Source organism: Rhinopithecus roxellana, chromosome 1, assembly GCF_007565055.1.
Source record: "Rhinopithecus roxellana isolate Shanxi Qingling chromosome 1, ASM756505v1, whole genome shotgun sequence".
Classification (NCBI taxonomy): domain Eukaryota; kingdom Metazoa; phylum Chordata; class Mammalia; order Primates; family Cercopithecidae; genus Rhinopithecus; species Rhinopithecus roxellana.
Window position 1 is genome coordinate 33,699,463 of NC_044549.1, and position 19,055 is coordinate 33,718,517.

Sequence of the window (19,055 nt, forward strand, 5' to 3'; positions counted from 1 at the left end):
TTTTTTTTTTTTTAAGACAGAGTCTCCTTCTGTCACCCAGGCTGGAGTGCAGTGGCACGACCTCAGCTCACTGCAACCTCCACCTCCTGAGTTCAAGCAATTGTCCTGCCTCAGCCTCCCAAGTAGCTGGGATTACATGCACCATGCCACCACAACCTGGCTAAGTTTTGTATTTTTAGTAGAGATGTGGTTTCATCATGTTGGTCAGGCTGGAATGTGCTACTTTTTGTTTAACCACCTTCCTATTGAGTTACAAGTGAGTCATTTCAAATATTTTGCTCTTATAGATACTGTTGCAATGAATATATTTGTTCACTCCTTCTTAGGTACATGTATAGATATGAAAAAAAGTAATTACTGATCTTAGGATATACACATTAAAAGCTATAACCCTGACAAATTACCTTTCCACATGCCTGTCCCAGTTTATATCCTCATCAGCAGTGCATTATGGAACCCATTTCCCTGTACTTCCACCAAGATTTGATAGCAAATATTTCATTTTTGCTTAATGAGAAGAAAATGTTATCTTATTATGGCTTTTATTTGTATTTATTAGATTAGTAGAAATATTTATTACCTTTTCACGAGTGTATTGCTTATGTGCATTTTTCTTCAATAAACTACCTGTCAATATATACATAAGTCTTCTCTGGACTTCATTCTTTGAATCTGTTTGCATTTTCCTGCATAGATGCCACATTTGCTTAATTAATCTAGCTTTTTAATATGCTTTAATATTTTGGGGAAGGGAACCTTTTTCCATTTGTATCGACCATTTTACTTGCAAATTACTTACACAAGAAAATATCTAATCTCACATTACACTTGTCACCAAATGATAGATACTATTCTCCATTTCTTAGAAATGATGAAATAAAACCACAAAATTTACAAAGCCAGATCTAAAACCCATACCTTTGGGTCCAGACTTTTCTTCTAAAGTTCTGCAGTTACACCCAGATGCTGCAGAAACATAGGATCTTAGAGGGGAAATAACTTAGGTAAGAATTATCTAATCTAAACTCCTCCTTCTACAGATGAGTAAATTAAGGTGTGGGAAAGCTAAGTACTTAAAACCTAGTACTAGAACACAGAGCTTTGGTTTTTGGTCGGTTAGGTTTCTATAATGGCAGTATTTCACAAACAAATTCTAGTGGGTTTTTTTCCCTATCACTGTCCTGAAAGAGGAACAAATCTAGAACCATTGTCAGACCTTCAGTTTTTTTCAGTTTTTAAATTATGAAATAAAGGGAAATAAATGGCTACAGTTGAGACTGGGCACATACGAGTTCAAACTCAGGAGTCTTTTATATGTTTATACTAACTCTGGGGGAGAGACAGGGAGAATAAAAGCATTCTCAGTTGTAATAATGAATATATTCTGTTCATCTACTGCCCACCTCCTGGATATCTCAAACATTTCATGGATGGTGCTGCCTCTGTAAGCAAGGATGGGCAAATGTGTCCAGAACAAGCAATTGTAACTATTGTGAGGCCCCATCTGGAACAGAAGGTGATTCAAGCTCTTCCTTTCATTGGAATCTTTTGTACCTTGGTTTTCAGCATTCTGAGCTAGGACACATGTGAATACTGAATTTCAACAGCGATCTCATTTCACCTGACAGTACTTTTCTTTGCCTGGGCAAAGGAAAAGAACAGTTTAACCTGCATCACAAACTTGAAAAGAGTTGTAACTACTCCTGGAAAGAGAGAGATAGGAGGCTGCTCATGCTTCAACATCCTCTGGATTTTGAGCCAGAATTAAAAAAAAGAGGCAAACAACACTTTGTTAGAATAAGTTCTAACAAAGTCTGGCCCCACAGTCTCAGATCCTCTGAGTTACACAGCAGGAAGGAAAGAGTCCCCTATGGGGTCATGAACCACATCGCCTGATTGAATAATTGGTGCTTATTTCTGGGTCCTCAGGTTGGCCATCGAACAGCTTGCATGTGCTCTATTTACAGTCCTCAGACAAAGTCTTTAAGCTTTTGGGTTGCATTTTTCATTTCTCTTGGTTATAAATAATAAGTCAGGACACATGTCTTCAATAGCCTAAGATCTAAAACATATGTTTGTGCAATGAGACCACAGAGGTAGAACTATAGAACTTGAAGCCAATTTTATTTTTAGAAGAGACTTTAGTTGTCTGTTCAACATATTTATTTTAAAAGTAATTTTTGTTCATCCAATATGCCATGCTATTAAGAAACATACCAGATAAGAAGGCCAACTTCCTGCCCTCCAGGAGTACATAATCTCATTCCTCACTGCCCCTTCTTTATGCTCAAAGAGTACCAGCTTAAAGAACTGGAGGTCCCAAAAAAGGTAATAGGAGTAAGGTGAAGTTGAAGTGGAGCACACTTTCCCTTCAGTCAGTCTCAAGCCAGTGAAAAATCCCTACCAATTTTCTTCAGGCCCTTCAGCAGGAATGTAGAATAGCTGTACGGACCTCTCAGCTATACATGATAGCTTTGGTCTAATTTATAAAAATGTTCCTTTGTTCCCTCTGAGACTGCAGTTCTCCTATCTGCACACACACTTTCCTGACTCTGCAGCAGAAACTTAGTTACAAGACCCATTTCTTAGGTCACTCTGTCTTCCTCTTTGGGTGAAGAAGTTTCCTTCTCAGATATTCCTCCAGTGAACTTTATGTCTTTCTTCACTAATTTTGCAGACACTTTCCTGATCCTTCTGGAGATTTCTGGTCCTAGAACAATTCCACTACTACTACTAATTCTTCTTCTTCCTCCTCCTCCTCCTCCTCTTCCTCCTCCTCTTCCTCCTCCTCCCCTCCTCATCCTCCTCCTCCTCCTCCTCCTCCTCCTCCTCCTCCTCCTCCTCCTCCTCCTCCTCCTTCTTCTTCTTCTTCTTCTTCTTCTTCTTCTTCTTCTTCTTCTTCTTCTTCTTCTTCTCCCTTCTTCTTCTTGTTCTTCTGCTTCTCCTCCTCCTTCTCCTTCTCTTTCTTCTTTCTTCTTTCTTCTTCTTCCTTCTCTTTCTTCCTCTTTCTTCCTCTTGTTCTTTCTTCCTCTTGTTCTTTCTTCCCCTTTTCCACTTTCTAGAAAAATAAGATCTAAGAGGTAATGATGTTGTGGAACAATCCTGAGTTACGATCCTGACTCCACCACTTAATAACTGGAGCTTCAATGTTTTTGACTGTAAAATAAATGAAAACATTAACACCTACCTGCCTCAGCAGATTGATGAAATGATTAAGGTATATGAAGCAGATGCCTCTATAAGTATTGGCTCCATTCTCCTTTTTAAATCCCAAATTGCTCTTTTAGGCTATATACCATGCAATTCCAGTATGTAGTCATCTTTCCTACTTTTTAAAACAGTGTTCTTGGCTTTAATCCCTGAATTTCTCCCTGGACCAATTTTCTTTGTCCTGTGAGCATAGCCTTCAGTTGGCCGAGCCAGCTTTGTCTCCAGTGACATTCAGCTTCCCCCACCACTACTCCCACCACTAGGTTGTTGTAAACTGTAGATCATAGGACCATCTTCTAAGACATCCCCATCATATACGTCCTACAGGTCTTGTGATATGTCGATTAGTTGCCTCTTTATTGAGATGGGTGAAAAGGGAACCCTGATTTGCAGTGTGGTGTAAGTATTCTTACTATGTCCTACTTCCAGCTACCAATGGTTTAATGATCAGCTTACAAATATCCTGAATATTTAATAATAAATCTTTCAACCTATCAAGAGCTGGCTCTAGCATACAGCTGACACAGGTTCCAGCTAAATGTTCCTTTTGGTTCAAAGGGATCTCCTTATAACTCTGTAACGATCAGATTTCACAGGACCTTCTACTATGTCTTGCCTCCACCATTAGTTTGTAGCCCATTTGCAGTGCTGAAATGATTGACATACCATTGAACTCAGCAAATTCCCCAGCTTTTCCTGGACTAGAATGCCTGTCACCTCAGATGGTAAACCATTGTCTCTGCCCTGAAGAATGTAGTCATTGGGATGTATTTTCTTTCTTTTCTTCTTTTCATCTTAAATGTGATGTTATTTATTTAAACCCAAAGAGACACATGCTGTAGGCTATTTGTGTCCCCGTAAAATTCATGTGTAGAAATCCTAACCTCCATTGTGATAGGATTAAGAGGTAGGGCCTTTGGGAGATGACTAGGTTGTGACTCTTTTTTTTTTTTTTTTTTTTTTTAAGACGGAGTCTCACTCTGTCGCCCAGGCTGGAGTGCAGTGGCCGGATCTCAGCTCACTGCAAGCTCCGCCTCCCGGGTTCACGCCATTCTCCTGCCTCAGCCTCCCGAGTAGCTGGGACTACAGGCGCCCGCCACCACGCCCGACTAATTTTTTGTATTTTTTTTTAGTAGAGACGGGGTTTCACCATGTTAGCCAGGATGGTCTCGATCTCCTGACCTCGTGATCCGCCCGTCTAGGCCTCCCAAAGTGCTGGGATTACAGGCTTGAGCCACCGCACCCGGCCGGTTGTGACTCTTTTATAAGAGACACTGTAGAGCCCCATTGCCCTTTCTCCTGGAGAGGACACAGCAAGAAGATGGCTTCTCATGAACCAGGAAGCACGCCCTCAGACACTGAACCTGCTGGATTATTGCTCTTGGGCTTCCCAGCCCCCAGAACTGTGAGAAATAAGTTTCTGTTGTTTATAGCCACACAGTTTATGGTATTCTCTTATAGCAGTTATAGCAGCCCAAACAGACTAAGACAGACATATATACAAATAATTTTACTTAGAGCCAAGAAGGAGAACCCTGTCAGAATTCTCCCCATTTCTCAGTTGATCTTGTGAGAGCAGCAGCAGAATGAGAAGAAACTGAGTTAAACTCATGAGAGTTAAACAAGAAAAAGACTAAGACTTGTCCTAAAGCTTGTAAAACAATCTTTATCTTTTAAGCATCACTGTCTGAAACTGCATGATGAAATACAGTTCTAGATGAAAAGAATCTAATACTTTAAAAACTTTCCAAACAGCCAAATGATGCTCAAAAAGAGCACTTCTTCTTATTTTTCTAATTTCTCATTTTATTCTGACAATTTTTGGAAGAGGACCAGGAAGTATCTTTCAATAAAGAATTTCCAAATTGGCTTTAGTTGAAAAAAATTCTTGACTCTTTTTGTGACACATTTGAATTTCTGGGTTTTGTTTAATCATTATAATTTAATGGATTCAACAAAGCTTTTGGGATTCAAATCAAGTCAAATCAAGGATTATGATAACCTCCTTTGTGTCTGTATACCCAGAGTCACATGGGTAGTGGATCCATTTGAATCCACTACCTTTGTGAAATGAACCAGATAATTCACAAATTTCTATTTTGCTTTGGCTTAAGTCTGCCAGCTTCCAGTGATCCTCTCCTCCTGGTGTTCATGCCCCAGTGTAATTCTTTTCTACACTGATTAGGAATGACTTGTGTTACCAGTAGAATACTGCACAGAAATAGAAATGTCTTTTTTTTTTTTTTTTTTTAGATAGAGTCTCACTTTGTCACCCAGGCTGGAGTGCGGTGGCACAATGTCGGCCCTCTGCAACCTCTGCCCCCTGGGCTCCAGCGATCTTCCCACCTCAGCCTCCTGAGTAGCCAGGCCTATAGGTATGCACTATTATGGCCTGATAATTCTTTTTTTAAAAATTTTTATAGGTTGAGGTCTCACTATACTGCCCAGGCTGGTCTCAAACTCTCGGGCTCAAGCAGTCCTCCTGGCTCGGCCTCCCAAAGTGCTGGGATTATAGGCGTAAGCCACTGCGCCTGGTTGAAATGTCAGTTAAAAAAAAAACACTGCAGCTTCTACTTTCCTCTCTCTGGGATCACTGACAGCTTCCACATTATGAGAGCCCCATGAGAGCATTCAAACAGCCCTATGGAGAGGTCTATGTTGTGAGGAACAGAAGTCTCCTGCCAACCCTAGGCATCAACTGTCAGCATGTGAATAAGCCGTCTTTGAAGTGAATCCTGAAGCCCAAATCGAGCTTTCAGATGACTGCGCCCGGCTGACATTTTGACTGCCATGTCATGAGAGCTCTCGAGCCAGAACCATACAGCTAAGCTGTCACTGAATTCCTGACCCATAGAAACAGTGTGACATAATGCTTACTTTTATTTTAAGCTGCTAAATTTTTAGTTAATTTGTTATGCAGCAATAGAAAACTAATACATTTAGGTAGAAATTTAAAACCCAATATTAAGTGGGCCAGTGTTTTATAAGCCTCTCAGGGTCAGTAGGTGCAAAAAGATTCCACTTTAATCTTTGTGATAGACAATACTGAGTTTTTAAGACCCTCTTGGCCTTTGAACTCCCCTTCACTGTTTATGAATTCTCTACCTTCTGGGTCTTGGTGAGAGGCTGAGCGTTTTCTTTCATCCTGGACCCAAAAGAGGCAAGATGTGCACTTGCCAACCTAGGATCTTGAATCAAGCAAGAGCTAGTGATGCAAATAGGTAGACAATGAGAGGTGGAGCAGTGTCCAATGCCCAGTGGCCACAGTGACAGTAGACTAAGCTACAACCACGGAGATTCCATGAGCTACCTTATATTTCTTAATACATGTGTTTTGTGCTTAAATCAGCATCTTCTGTGTGCATACTACATCATGATAGGTGCAATTGAAGTCACAATAGAAGAATCAAACACATCAAATGACTGTTGTCAACAGTAACTACCTAAGAGAGAGGATGACCTCATTCTGGCCAATTGAATCTGTCTTCAAAAGCACAAGTTAATTGACAGGAAGAAGCTGAGTCACAATATGGAAAAATAAAGGTTAAAAGGCACTGTCTCTAACAGAGACCATTAAAGATAAGCATCAGTGCACCTGGAGTCTGAGATCCTCACGCATTGGTGATTTAAAAATGAAATGTTTTACAAAATCTAAGTTCTTGTCCTTCAGTAGCTTTATATTTAAATTTGTATTAACTTACTAAAAACAATTTCAAATCTTTTATAAACTTCAAGAAACAGAAGGCATCAAAATATGAAAAACAAAATTAATTTTAAGTGAATACTAGCTAGAGCAATGACACTTAGAAAATAAAATTTAACTTGCACACAATTTAACATGCTTGGAATTGAAACCAGCTATAAAAGTCTGAGATGGTCATAAATATCAGATTTTTATATTGTTTTCCCAAATAATTAAGAAGAAATAGCCACGAGAGAACTTGAATTTAATGTTTTATCTTTCTCCTCATATGCCTTTGATTAATTTTTGAGTTACAAATTCTCATAAATTTTGATATTTAGGCTCCCAAACAGATCTGTAGGCAGGCCAGAAAAATACTACAGGAAAAAGAAACAAAAGTGCAGAATCACAGCTTTTTGCAAACAGTATTTGGCCAGCTGCATCCCAGCTTCATTTGGATCTACTCTTAGTAGCCTGTCAGCTCTAACCTCAGTCCCTCTCCGTGGCCTCAGCAACCCCTACAACTCTTGCTCTACCTTTTGGCAAGAAAGTATGTTGGATTGTTTTACTTTTTATTTTTTGGAAATACTTACTCTTAATAACACAAAATACATGAATACATTCTTGGTACAAAATTCAAACATTACAGAGCAAGTCCCTCTTCACCACCAACCACTGTCAATGCTTGCAACCTTCCAGACATTTTTCCATGTACATATTAAACTATATTCATACAGGTGTAAAAGCCTAGCCTCAACTCTGATTTGTAAGAGAAACTATTAATATTTAGAGGATGTATTAAGTATTATGAAGCTAGCTTCATGAAAAAATTACTCCCAGTCCATCAATCCCTTCTATTCTTCCTTCCATCATGGTTGCATCTAAATTTGGTAACGGTTAGAAAAGTATCTGGTCCTCCAAATCATCTGTGCCATAGGCATTTCGGAGGAAAACTCTTGTTCCCATCTTTTTAGCTCTTTAGAACTGGAGACTGCCTTTGCCTCATTAAGGTCGGAAGAGCAAGAATCAGTCTTTTATCTGCAGTGCCATTATAGCAAGAGAATTCCTGCAATGCCATCCAGGTTCTTTTCTGCTAAAACTCCCTTTGGGGTCTTTCACTTTCTGCGTACTGCCTGGGACAGATAGCTTCTCTCAAAGGAATCCACAGTCCCATTGCTTGCTCCATTTGTCCTACTCCTCTCAGTTCAAGGAATTTTTGTTTTGTTTTGCTTTTTAGGCTCGGGGGTAGGAGGGGAGAGAAAACTCAGAATTCCCTCTGTTCCCCTAAAACTTGGATGCTTTTAAAAAGCAGAGGTAGGAAGAGACATATAGGTGATATTTCCACCTTTTGTCCACTTACATCTTTCTGCTGAGGTAATGCATCTAGAATAACCACGTTAGAAACAGGAGGGAACGAGGAGACAGTGAAATTATTAGAATAATATTACAAAAAGAAATCATTTTGTACTTATTCTACGTGAATTATATCATCCTATATGAATTGTTCTGTAAATTTATTTTTCTTCTTATCAATATGCCTTCGTGAGTTTTCTATGTTGTTATACATAGTTCAACATTATTCATTCAATAACAATTTATTGAGTCCCTATGGTACACCAGGCAATATCTGCTGGGGGCTCCCTATGTGACACTGGAGAAACAGGCTACATCTCTATTCTCATCAGTCTTACATTTTAGAGAGGGAGAAAGATAATAGCTAAATAAGCATGTGCATAACTAATATAATAACATGAAGTGATAGGTGCTATGAAGACAAAGAAAGTGGGTAAAAGGAGATTGGCAGGAGTGGTATTTCAGTTAGAGAAGGCCACTCTGCCGAGGCAAACTAGCTGTTGCATAGCATTACATTTCCCTAAAAAAGGATAGTGAGGTTTATTTCCCATTTTTTTGGCTATTACAAGTCATGTTGTAATATTTACCTCCTTGCGCACACAAACAGTAGTACTTTGAGTAGACACTGAAAAGTGGAATTACTAGGTCATATTTGTAAACTGCTCTCTGAAATGGATATGTTAACTTGCACTCCCATCAGAAACTGCACGTTCCCTACACCTCTCTTAATAGTTAATACTATCAACATTAGTAATTTTACCAATGTGATATATGAAAAAATGATATCGCAGGTATTTTTAATTGGCACTTCTCTTATTACTCTTTAGTTTGAATATCATTTCATATGTTTATTAAACATTTATTTTTCCTATCTTGTAAAATGACATTTTATTTCCTTTGCCCATGTTTTTATGGGATTTTCTGTCTTTTTCTTTGGATTTGTTGGCATTCATGTATTCAACTTGTCTTACACATGTTGCAAATATTTTATCTAATTCTTTGTCATATAGAACTTTATTTATTCATGTCACTGAACGTATCCATGTATCCCTTTAGTGGTCATATATTTCTCTGTCGCTGAATTTTTAAATTCAAATTCAGGGTATGTTTGTTAAGTATTCCCTATATATAAGACATTGTGCTAGGCAGTTTGAAAGACATCAAAGTAAATGAGATGTGGTGTCTGCCCTCATGAGTCTCACAACTTAGTGGTGGAGACACATGAAAACAAACCCCTGTAAAGCCAAGGGCCTCGATCATCCAGAAAATACCATAAAAAGAATTGCTACGGTAGAGCAATGCCTCAGTCAGAACCAGGCACCTAGGAAGTTTTCACAGATGCAGTAGCTTTGAAGAGAAAACAGCCTTTCGTAAGACAGGGGTGAGAGTAAAGACCTTCATCTTAGGAGAAACAGCGCCAGCCAAGGCAGAAAATCCAGCAAGGAAGGGATAGAGAGAAATGTCTAAGAAAGCTGGACAGTGGATGTGTGGTTAGGAATAAAAGGAGTGTGGTAGAGAACAGATTGAAAAGGTAGGATGCAACTATTTAAACTTATACCCATTAATAAGAAATATTGATAAATTCCACACTTCCTAGTCTTTTTGAAAAGCAGTCATTAAAGAAAAGACAACTAACTGTGAGAAGTTAAGCACAAATCTGGAGTGATTGGGTGAACACAGATAGCCTCGCTCTAGTGTTCGATGACAGCTGAAGATGGATTATCACACAGCCTATGTGTATGCATGTGCACTGCCGGCGGATCTGCTGGTTTCTACCTGGCCAGAGCCCTTGCCCAAGAACAGCTGCAATTTGCAAGTCTTCTTAAATCTGTTTTACCATCCTGCAGAGGTAAGAGTTGGATAATTTATGCACTATGACTTCATAGTCCTCTGGGGAGGCTGCCAAGGAAAGCATGTTTTGGATAGAAATCTGAAAAAAGGCAAAACAAAAAAAATGTAAAAACCTAAGCCTAGTTTGGCATAGGGCTAAAGTTTCACATCCAGCTCCTCCCTAGGATCTGCCATTTAATCATCCTCCAGGATGCAAGGGCTGCCATGGGTTACTGGGGATAGCGATTAGGCATCCTTGGGCCACATCAGCAAACACCCTTTCCTGATAGGCAGCTGGAAAGTAATGGGATTTGGGTTTTGGTTGTGAGAGAATGGTGGAAAATGTTACAAACAGCTGACCTCCTTTGCCCCTGCTGAAATAGCGGCCTTCCTCTGCACATTTTTATGTTGCTTTGGAGAGAGTGACAAAAGACAGATGCGTCTTGCTGGAATGCCAGTTGTTTAATCATTCTTTCTGGTCCCAAGACATTTACTGTAGCTTCTTGGAGTTGACATCTTGGGCCGCTCCTTGGTTTTCAATGTCTTGTAAATTGTGTTGCAATTTTCCATTACATAGAATATGGGAAAGTTTGTGGGAGAGTTTTTTTGTAGGTGTTATGTCGCAGATGGTGTCCTCAGGCAAAAAGCCTTAAAGTTGGGAGTGCAAGAATTGCAAATAAACTGTAAGCTCTGTAGTGAGACACACACAAAAAAGACCTCATCTGGCTCCTGTCTCCCACAGAGCTTCAGTCAGGTCCGCAGAAGTATTTATGTCCATGCCAAGGCTCACCAGTAACATCTGAGATTAATCTTCCCAGCAGCGTGACCTGACCATACAGTGCCCATGGCAGAGGAGACCTGCTTCTTTCTCCAGGTTCTGTGGCCCCACAGCACCCCAGGAAGCAGTGTGGTAGATAAAATGTCCTTCAGAAGTATAGTAAACGCTCATCTTAGCCACAGACTGCCCTCCTCAGCAGGTCTCTTGCTGTTTTCAGAAAGATAACATTAAGTTTTGAGAAACTGAAAAGTTTTGAGGTAGTCAGGCATTTTTATTATGTTAACAAACAGGAGTAAATGATTAGTCTCATAATCACATACAACCTGTTTCCCAGGAGGATGGCATGTTTAGGAACAGGCAAATCATGACAGTGATTTGGAAAGATATCCATATTCTTTTCCCTTAAAAGTCATAACATTTGGTTGAACTTCACGATTCCTCTTGTTTTAGTGTATCTTGTTAAATTTACTTTTTCTGAATGTGAGCCTGTGAATGTTTTTTGTCACCCTCATGTCATATTTACAAATTCTCTTGATTAGCCCCATGACCTCCTTCTCCTGTGCAGAGATGCTTATTTCTTTCCTCCTTGGTGACTACTATACTCTGAAGAGCTCTCTCCTCAATGTGTGGGAACTTCAAACTGAAGAAGTCACAACTAAATATGTTGTATCTGTGTGTTGGCCCCCCATGTCTTAGGGAAAAGAGACATTCTAGGGAAGAACACACTCACATTCTGTTGATGTACCAATGTGCGCATGAGGAGCATTTGGAAACAGGTAGGATGGATAATAAGACTTTGTGTTTCTATGACACTTTTCACATGGACATTTATAAACATATAAAGATTATGCCCCAAACCCTCTCTTCAGCTGGGTTAAGAGCAAGAATAATTTTCGTATTTTATCAAGAAAAAACAGAATAAGGAGAAATGTCTCCACTCTGCCAGCTTTACCCCGTTCAGAAACCAAGTCCCACCCTTCTGAGAGTAGAGACATCGTCTGTCAGACTCACTGCCTCTCTCCAGCCTCTCTTTGGTTCTCTACTTTGTATAAACCAATGCTCTTGGCTCCTTATTTAATCTTAAAATCAGTGTTGGGTGAATCAGTCAGAATATTTGGACATTCTGTTCAGAAAACATTATAAATTGATCAAGATTTGCTTGTCCTGCAAAACTCTCTTGGCATTCTTAATAGCAGTCTTCTGTCCTCGGATGACTTTATGAAATGTAGAGTTTGTGTGAGGAGACGATATGGACAATTTCCCCATTGCCCTGAAAGAGATACACTCTGTTACACCTCTTTGCCTTCATCCATACTGTCCTCTTTTCCCAGCATGCCTTTCTTCCCTGCCCGCATCCACCTGCAATGTTCTTCTGTGCCTTCTAAAATTGTTTGACTATTATCATCCCCCTCATCAAGGCTTCACACACATTCTTCATTTCTCCTTCTTAACAAAGCCCTAGTTTTGTTCAAGTCCCACTCACTCCTCTCCCACTAGATGTGTGTCTGGTGAAAGGTGTTGATCTTAGTCCCATCTACATGAAAGGACTAATCAACATAAACACAATCTCAGTCCCTTTGGCCAGGATTGGCTAAAGAATTGTCATGTGGTCTTGGCCAATCAGATAGGAGGGAAAGCACTTGAAGCGCTCTCAGTCCTCATTAGTAAGATGGGGACCAAGAAAGAGATAGTCAGCCCTCTTCCCCTAGTTGTACCATGTCTGGCTGTGGCCTTAGGGTAGCTGCCTTCCTCTCAGCAGCAAGCCAAGTAGGCCAGCTGGCTTCTTAGTAACACTCCATGATCACTTAACTCTGAGAGTCTCAGTTTCCTCTTTTTCAAAATGAGGAAGTTGACCTCATTTATCTGTAGCTTCCTTTTAACTTTAGAATACCATACATGCCTCTAAAAGATGATGGGGGAGGAGATATGGAGGAGGATCTAGGAAGTGAAGAAGGCCAGTTAATTTTATTTGTAGCTCTAACCATCTGCTGCCATTAACATGAGCAAGCAGTTATTTGCATTTTATGATTGAGTGATCTCAACTTTCCAGTTTAAGAAACAGGTACTAATCTTGGTTTAACCACTAAGATAAACTCACATTTCCCATTCCCTGAAGTGAATCTATTAATATCTTTTTATCTTGTATGGTAAACAAAATGTTTTTACTAACATTAAATGAAAAGGGTAGTACAATTCAAGTTTAGGAACTAAAATGATTTTTCCCCTTAATTTCAAGTTAAACCATTTTATCATCCTCCCTTTATCTTCCTTCTGTAATTGTTCCAAAACCACCCAAGAAGACCTAAAGAATTTGTAAATGGAGAAGAAGTATGGAAAAAAAATTTTTTAATGCAGGATTACATTGCTTAAGGTTAGTAGATCTTAGCTTGCTTCAAAATGTTAAGAGACTTAAGTTGAAGCACCATCTAGTGGCTCTCAGTTGTGTTCTGCTAAAAGTTGCTCCCAGTCTCCCTGTATTTAGGACCACAGTTAATTTGTTGGGCATGTATATCATTGACCCTTGAACAGCAAGTTGAAAATGCACAAATCTATTTAAATCTATTTATATGCGTATTTCTTCCACTTCTGTGGTCCCAAGACAGCAAAACTAACTTCTTTACTTCCTCCTCCTCTTCAGTCTACTCAATGTGAAGGCAACAAGGATGAAGACCTTTATGATGATTTACTTCCACTTAATGAATAGTACATATATTTTCTCTTCCTTGTGATTTTCTTAATATTTTCTTTTCTCTAGCTTTCTTTATTATATATATAACATACAAAATATGTGTTAATCACTGTTTATGTTATCAGTAAGGCTTCTGGTCAACAGTAGGCTATTAGTAGTTACGTCGTTTTGGGAAAGTCAAAAGTTATATGCAAGTTTTCCACTGCATGGAGGGTTAGCATGCATGTTAACCCCATGTTGTTCAAAGGTCAGCTCTATATGAACACGTATGAGTGTTCAGAAAAAAAATGTGGAGTTTTTTTAATCTTTATATAGGAGTGGGAGGATGGGGGTAGTAGCTGTAGCTTTTTACTCTTTCAATCTAATCATGGCAGTGACAATGGGATAAAGAAATAACATGAATTCCCATAAATCTCTTCTAGAAACAGTAAAGTCCATCCAGTGGAAAAAAGAATTAATACAAATTTAATACAAAGAAAATTTCATAGATTTCAGTTCTCCTGTTTCTCCTACTCACATTCTCTCTAAAAGCCCGTAACAGTTTCTTTATCTTCCTTCTGAATCCCATAATGTTGACATGTTCTCACACATCTAGGGATTGGCCATTAGATCATTTTTACGTATTTCCAAGTTCTCAAGCACAAGCCCAGAGCATCCCTTGCATTTATATAACCAACAATTTCTCTTGAACTGTCATAGAGATAATACTCATACCTATGATTCCTATCTTCTGAAGTTACCTCTTTTCATTACCTCTATGGGCAGAATGAAAATAGACCATAACAATTAGACATGAGTAGGAATATCTGTTTCATTGTCACTAGGGGAAGAACAGAAATTGGACATGAAAATGGATATGAGTAGAAAATAATTTGTAGCAAGATTGACACAAGCCTTCAGATTAACAAACTAGGTATTTGTATCAGTTAGGATTAAGTTTAGCTACATGTGGAGTAAAACCTAAAGTAACACTGGCATGAACAAAATTTTATTCACTCTCACACAAAAGAAGTCAATGAATAGGTGGTTGCGAGTTTATAGGGAAACTTCATGGTCATCAAGCCCAGGATCCTTCTTCCATCTTTCTTTTCTTCTATCCTACTGAGTGGCTTCTATCCTCAACATCATCCATGGCCCAAGTTGACTGCTGGACCATCACTCACGTTACCACTGTTGCAGTCTAGGAGACAAGGAGAAGAAGCAAAAGAAGACCCTTCTTTCCTCTTTAAAGAGATTTTCTGAAAATATTACACAAGATTTGTATTTACATCTCATTTTCCAGAACTTATGCAAGTGGGCATACTCAGCAAAGGAAACTGAGAAATGCCTTTTAGCTAAGTACATTCCAACAATAAATTAAATTGGAGTTATGCTATTAATCAATGTGTCAATTACCTAAGATACCAAGAATGCTGTATAACAAACAACCATAAAACTTCTGCGGCAACAATTGCTTATACACCTGGGATCAAGTGGAGGTCAGGTCTTCCCATCTTGACTGAGCTTCCTTATATATTTAGGGAATGGCTGACTATTGCATCTTCTAGGTTGTCCTCAACAGAGAGTTAGGGATGGTACTGAGGGGACACAGCTCTGCTCTACATGGTTCCCATCCTCCATCTGACCGGGCCAAGCATGTTCTCATGGAGTAACAAGTAGAACAGAAGTTCTTGAGACCTGTGCTCAAAACAGGTACACCAACACTTCCACCTCATTTCATTGGCCAAAGCAAACTGCATAGGGTGGATAAATATGTACTCTCTGTATGGAAAGAACTCTACAGTCAACTGAAAAATTATATGGATAGAGGGAGAGGTGAAGATTCAGAGTCATGGATATACTCATCTGCCACAAGGAGAAAGGGGAGGATGGGCATTGGACCAGTGATATGGCTTGGCTGTGTCCCCAGCCAAATCTCATCTTGAATTGCAGCTCCCATAATTCCCATGTGTTATGGAAATCAATTCCATATTGTAGCTCCCATAATCAATTCCATAATCAATGGAAATCAATTCTAACTGTAGCTCCCATAATTCACATGTGTTATGAGAGGGATCTGGTGAGAGGTAACTGAATCATGGGAGCAGGTCTTTCCCATGCTGTTCTCATGGTAGTGAATAAGTGTCATGAGATCTGATGGTTTTATAAATGGGAGTTCCCTTGTACACACTGTCTCTTTGCCTGTCACCATGTAAGATGTAGCTTTACTCCTCCTTGCCTTCCACCATGATTATGAGACCTCCCCAGCCATGTGAAACTGTGAGTCAATTAAACTTTTTCCTTTATAAATCACCCAGTCTTGGATATGACTTTATTAGCAGCATGAGAACAGACTAATACAACCAGGTAACAAGCAATCCCTGCCACAGTACTTTTTTAGTCTGTTATAAAATTGTATTAATGGACTGCTTCCCATTCTATGCCCTGTCTTAAACATAAGGGAATTATAATAAAAAAGAAAGGCACACAAGAGCTTACATCATATTACATATATGTATATATATAATTTCCTAATTTAGTTATTTTTTACTCATGTTCAATTACAAAAAGGGTAAGTGTTAATGTTAGTATTTGTTCTATTCTTTATTATGGGCAGAGACTGGGCTAGATGTTGCAGTGAACCTGATTCCTTTTCTTCCAAGTCAGCTAGACTACATTTTCCAGCCTCTGTGGATGTTAATAGAGCTATGCTACTAAGGACTAACCAATGGAATGTGAGCAGAAGTGATTACTACTCCAGGCCTGGCCCATAAACACCTCCCACATAACATCCTCCATTCTCTCTCCCTGTTTCCTATTCACCAGCTGAACTAGATAATATTCTGAGAAGGGCAGAGGCATAGGATAAAATGATAGCTTAAAGCAACACTTCTCTTCCCTGCCCTGCCTCAGCCCCACCAACTGCAAAGAGCGTGATGTGAGCAAGAATTAAATTTTTGTGGTGTGAATACACTGAGATGTAGGGCCTGTTTGTTTCAGCAATTAAATAACCATATGCATATAATATCATCCAATTTATGCATTCATTTTTTCCTTTAGGGCTTTGCTAAAAATAAAAGTAATAGACCACATCATCAGTTTGTTTTCATGCTGCTGATAAAGACATACCCAAAACTTGGAACAAAAAGAGGTTTAATTGGACTTAGAGTTCCACATGGCTGGGGAGGCCTCAGAATCATGGGGGTAGGTGAAAGGCACTTCTTACATAGTGGCAGCAAGATAAAATGAGGAAGAAGCAAAAGCAGAAACCCCTGATAAACCCATCAGACCTTGTGAGACTTACTCACTATCACGAGAATAGCACAGGAACCGACCCCCAGGATTCAATTACCTTCGTCTTGTTCCCTCCCACAACAAGTGAGAATTCTGGGAGATACAATTCAAGTTGAGATTTTGGTGGGGACACAGCCAAACCATATCAACCTGCTACTTTAAATAAGAAATGTCTTCTTTTAAATAAAAATCACTTTTTAGTACAGGATTACCATCTGTATCAAGTGAATATAGGATCTCAGTTTACAGTGGCCCTAGAAGATATAAGGATTTCACCAATGTCTTACTCTTACCATCATTAATCCATCCAACTACTACAACCTAGAGTGTAAACAAGAAAGCGAACTGAGACATTAGAGCTCTAAAAGGTAAGGGGACCTTCAGTGTCATCTTCAATGACACTGACATTTCCTTAGTTGAGATCAACTTACAATTTCTGCTAAAATGCAAATACTGCTAAAAATGACTCAGCCATTTGCTCAATGATCAGTCCAAACATGCAATGCTACTGCCCCACTAATTGCTAGCAAGCAAGTAATGGATGGAAGGTCAGCTACTAGCTGACTCGTAGACAGTGTTTGCAGTGGCTTCTGACATTGCAGCATTGATTAGCAACTTGGGTGTGCAGAGGAGCCAAGAAGCTGTGAGGAAAGCAGCATTCAAAGAACCCAAAGGGTATAGAAAAACTGCCCAGCATCATTATTTGCCTTTTGCTGAGCCATCTTCTTCTTTATTTTGAAAAGTAGTTGTGTCACATTTGCAAATAGAAATTTACTAAGGAAAATGCAAAAGTAGATAAAGTATCCTAGGCATTTATGACGGCAGGCACGAAGCTTTTGCATGTGTACTTACACCGTATGCTGAGTCTGAAACAGGTCTTGGTAATCGTATTAGTCCATCTTCACATTGCTATAAAGAATTCCCCAAGACCGGGTAATTTATGAAGAAAAGAGTTTTAACTGCCTGTCAGTTCCACACAGCTTAGGAGGCCTCAAGAAACTTACAATCATGGCAGAAGGCGAAGGGGAAGCAAGGCATGTCTTACATAGCAGCAGACTGGAGAGTGAGCAGGGGAAATTGCCACTTACAAAACCATCAGCTCTTGTGAGAACTCCCTCGCTATCACAAGACCCTCATGGGGGAAACCGCCCCCATGATCCAATCACCTACACTAAGTCCCTCCCTTAACACATGGGGATTACAATTTGAGATGAAATTTGGGTGGGGACACAGCACCAAACCATATTAGTGACTATCACATGGAGTCCCAAAAGAAGTTAAGCTAGACTTTGAACCCGAAGGCTTATTGCAAATGACTGCTTTTTTTTTGCGATGTCTCATCAAATATAAATTGACATTCAGCTCTTTTGATTTTCATTCTTTAGGGAAAATACCCATAAAATATTTAATTAAGCAGGAATGAACCCAAGCCCTTTACAGAGAAATTTGAAAGTAAACACTTGAGAAGCCCCAGAAACTTTCCCCCACCAAATTCTCAAGACGTGGGCTAGGCCACTTCTCTCCTAGACTAAAACCACAATGAAGCACTTTCACAATGAAGTTCTTGCCCAGTGCTGCAGGCACAGCTGCCTGGGCTCTCAGTTGTTAATGATGCCTTCACATTAAAGAAGGGGCTGGAGGGAGAATACAACATAACCAAAAAAGTGTCAAGTTTTTCCCAGTACACTGTAAACTCAAAATGTTACAATGATTTTTTTTTTTTTTTTTCTTCTGTGTCTTATGCTTTTCAGTCTTCAGTTCCTACCTGACATGATTTATCCTCTGGAAGAAAACAAATCCTGTGATGACCAGAATGACCACAAAAAGAGAGAGTTTCACATAAAGAATGATCAGTAAGTCCAATGCTGGAGATCCTGAGCTTCTGAGACCTATAAATACAGACAGGGGTAAAAAAATCATTTCAAGGATTCTTCCAATTACAAATTAGAGTCAAACATTTTAAAGAACATTTTAAAATATTCTAAAGAGTTTACAGACTGTCATAATCATGAAACCTTCTAACTTACAACTCAAATGTTACTGATACATCATTCTTCCATGACAGAGTTTAGGAACCATGTTTGTGTTTTATACCTTGTAGGTTTCTGACAAATATTTTCTGAACAAATAAATGCACACTATGCATTGCTAATACTTTCCAATTTTATAAGAAAGGCAATATGTCAAGCTTTCCTCAGTATATTCCAACTTCCCATGCAGATACTAGCCTTTGAAAGAAC

At 39.2% G+C, this 19,055-nt stretch overlaps 1 protein-coding gene and 1 long non-coding RNA gene across 3 annotated transcripts in view; one reads left to right on the plus strand and one right to left on the minus strand.

Annotated features, from left to right (window-relative positions):
- The first annotated feature begins 833 nt into the window (after window positions 1-833).
- On the plus strand, window positions 834-19,028 carry LOC115900402. The gene is made up of 3 exons (XR_004060084.1): window positions 834-1,004; window positions 13,492-13,556; window positions 18,567-19,028. It is a non-coding gene; the product is annotated as an uncharacterized LOC115900402 (long non-coding RNA).
- The window catches only part of CD200R1L (CD200 receptor 1 like), a 30,168-nt gene continuing 24,724 nt past the window's right edge, over window positions 13,612-19,055 (minus strand). The window contains exons 4-5 of one of the 2 annotated variants that reach the window (XM_030941061.1): window positions 18,581-18,704; window positions 13,612-14,722 (exon numbers count right to left, since the gene is read on the minus strand). In XM_030941061.1, coding sequence (XP_030796921.1) covers window positions 14,707-14,722; window positions 18,581-18,704 — 140 coding nt within the window. In that variant the 3' untranslated portion in view covers window positions 13,612-14,706. Of the gene's footprint in view, window positions 14,723-18,576; window positions 18,705-19,055 lie in introns of those variants that run through there. The other variant, XM_030941067.1, reaches the window with a different exon arrangement.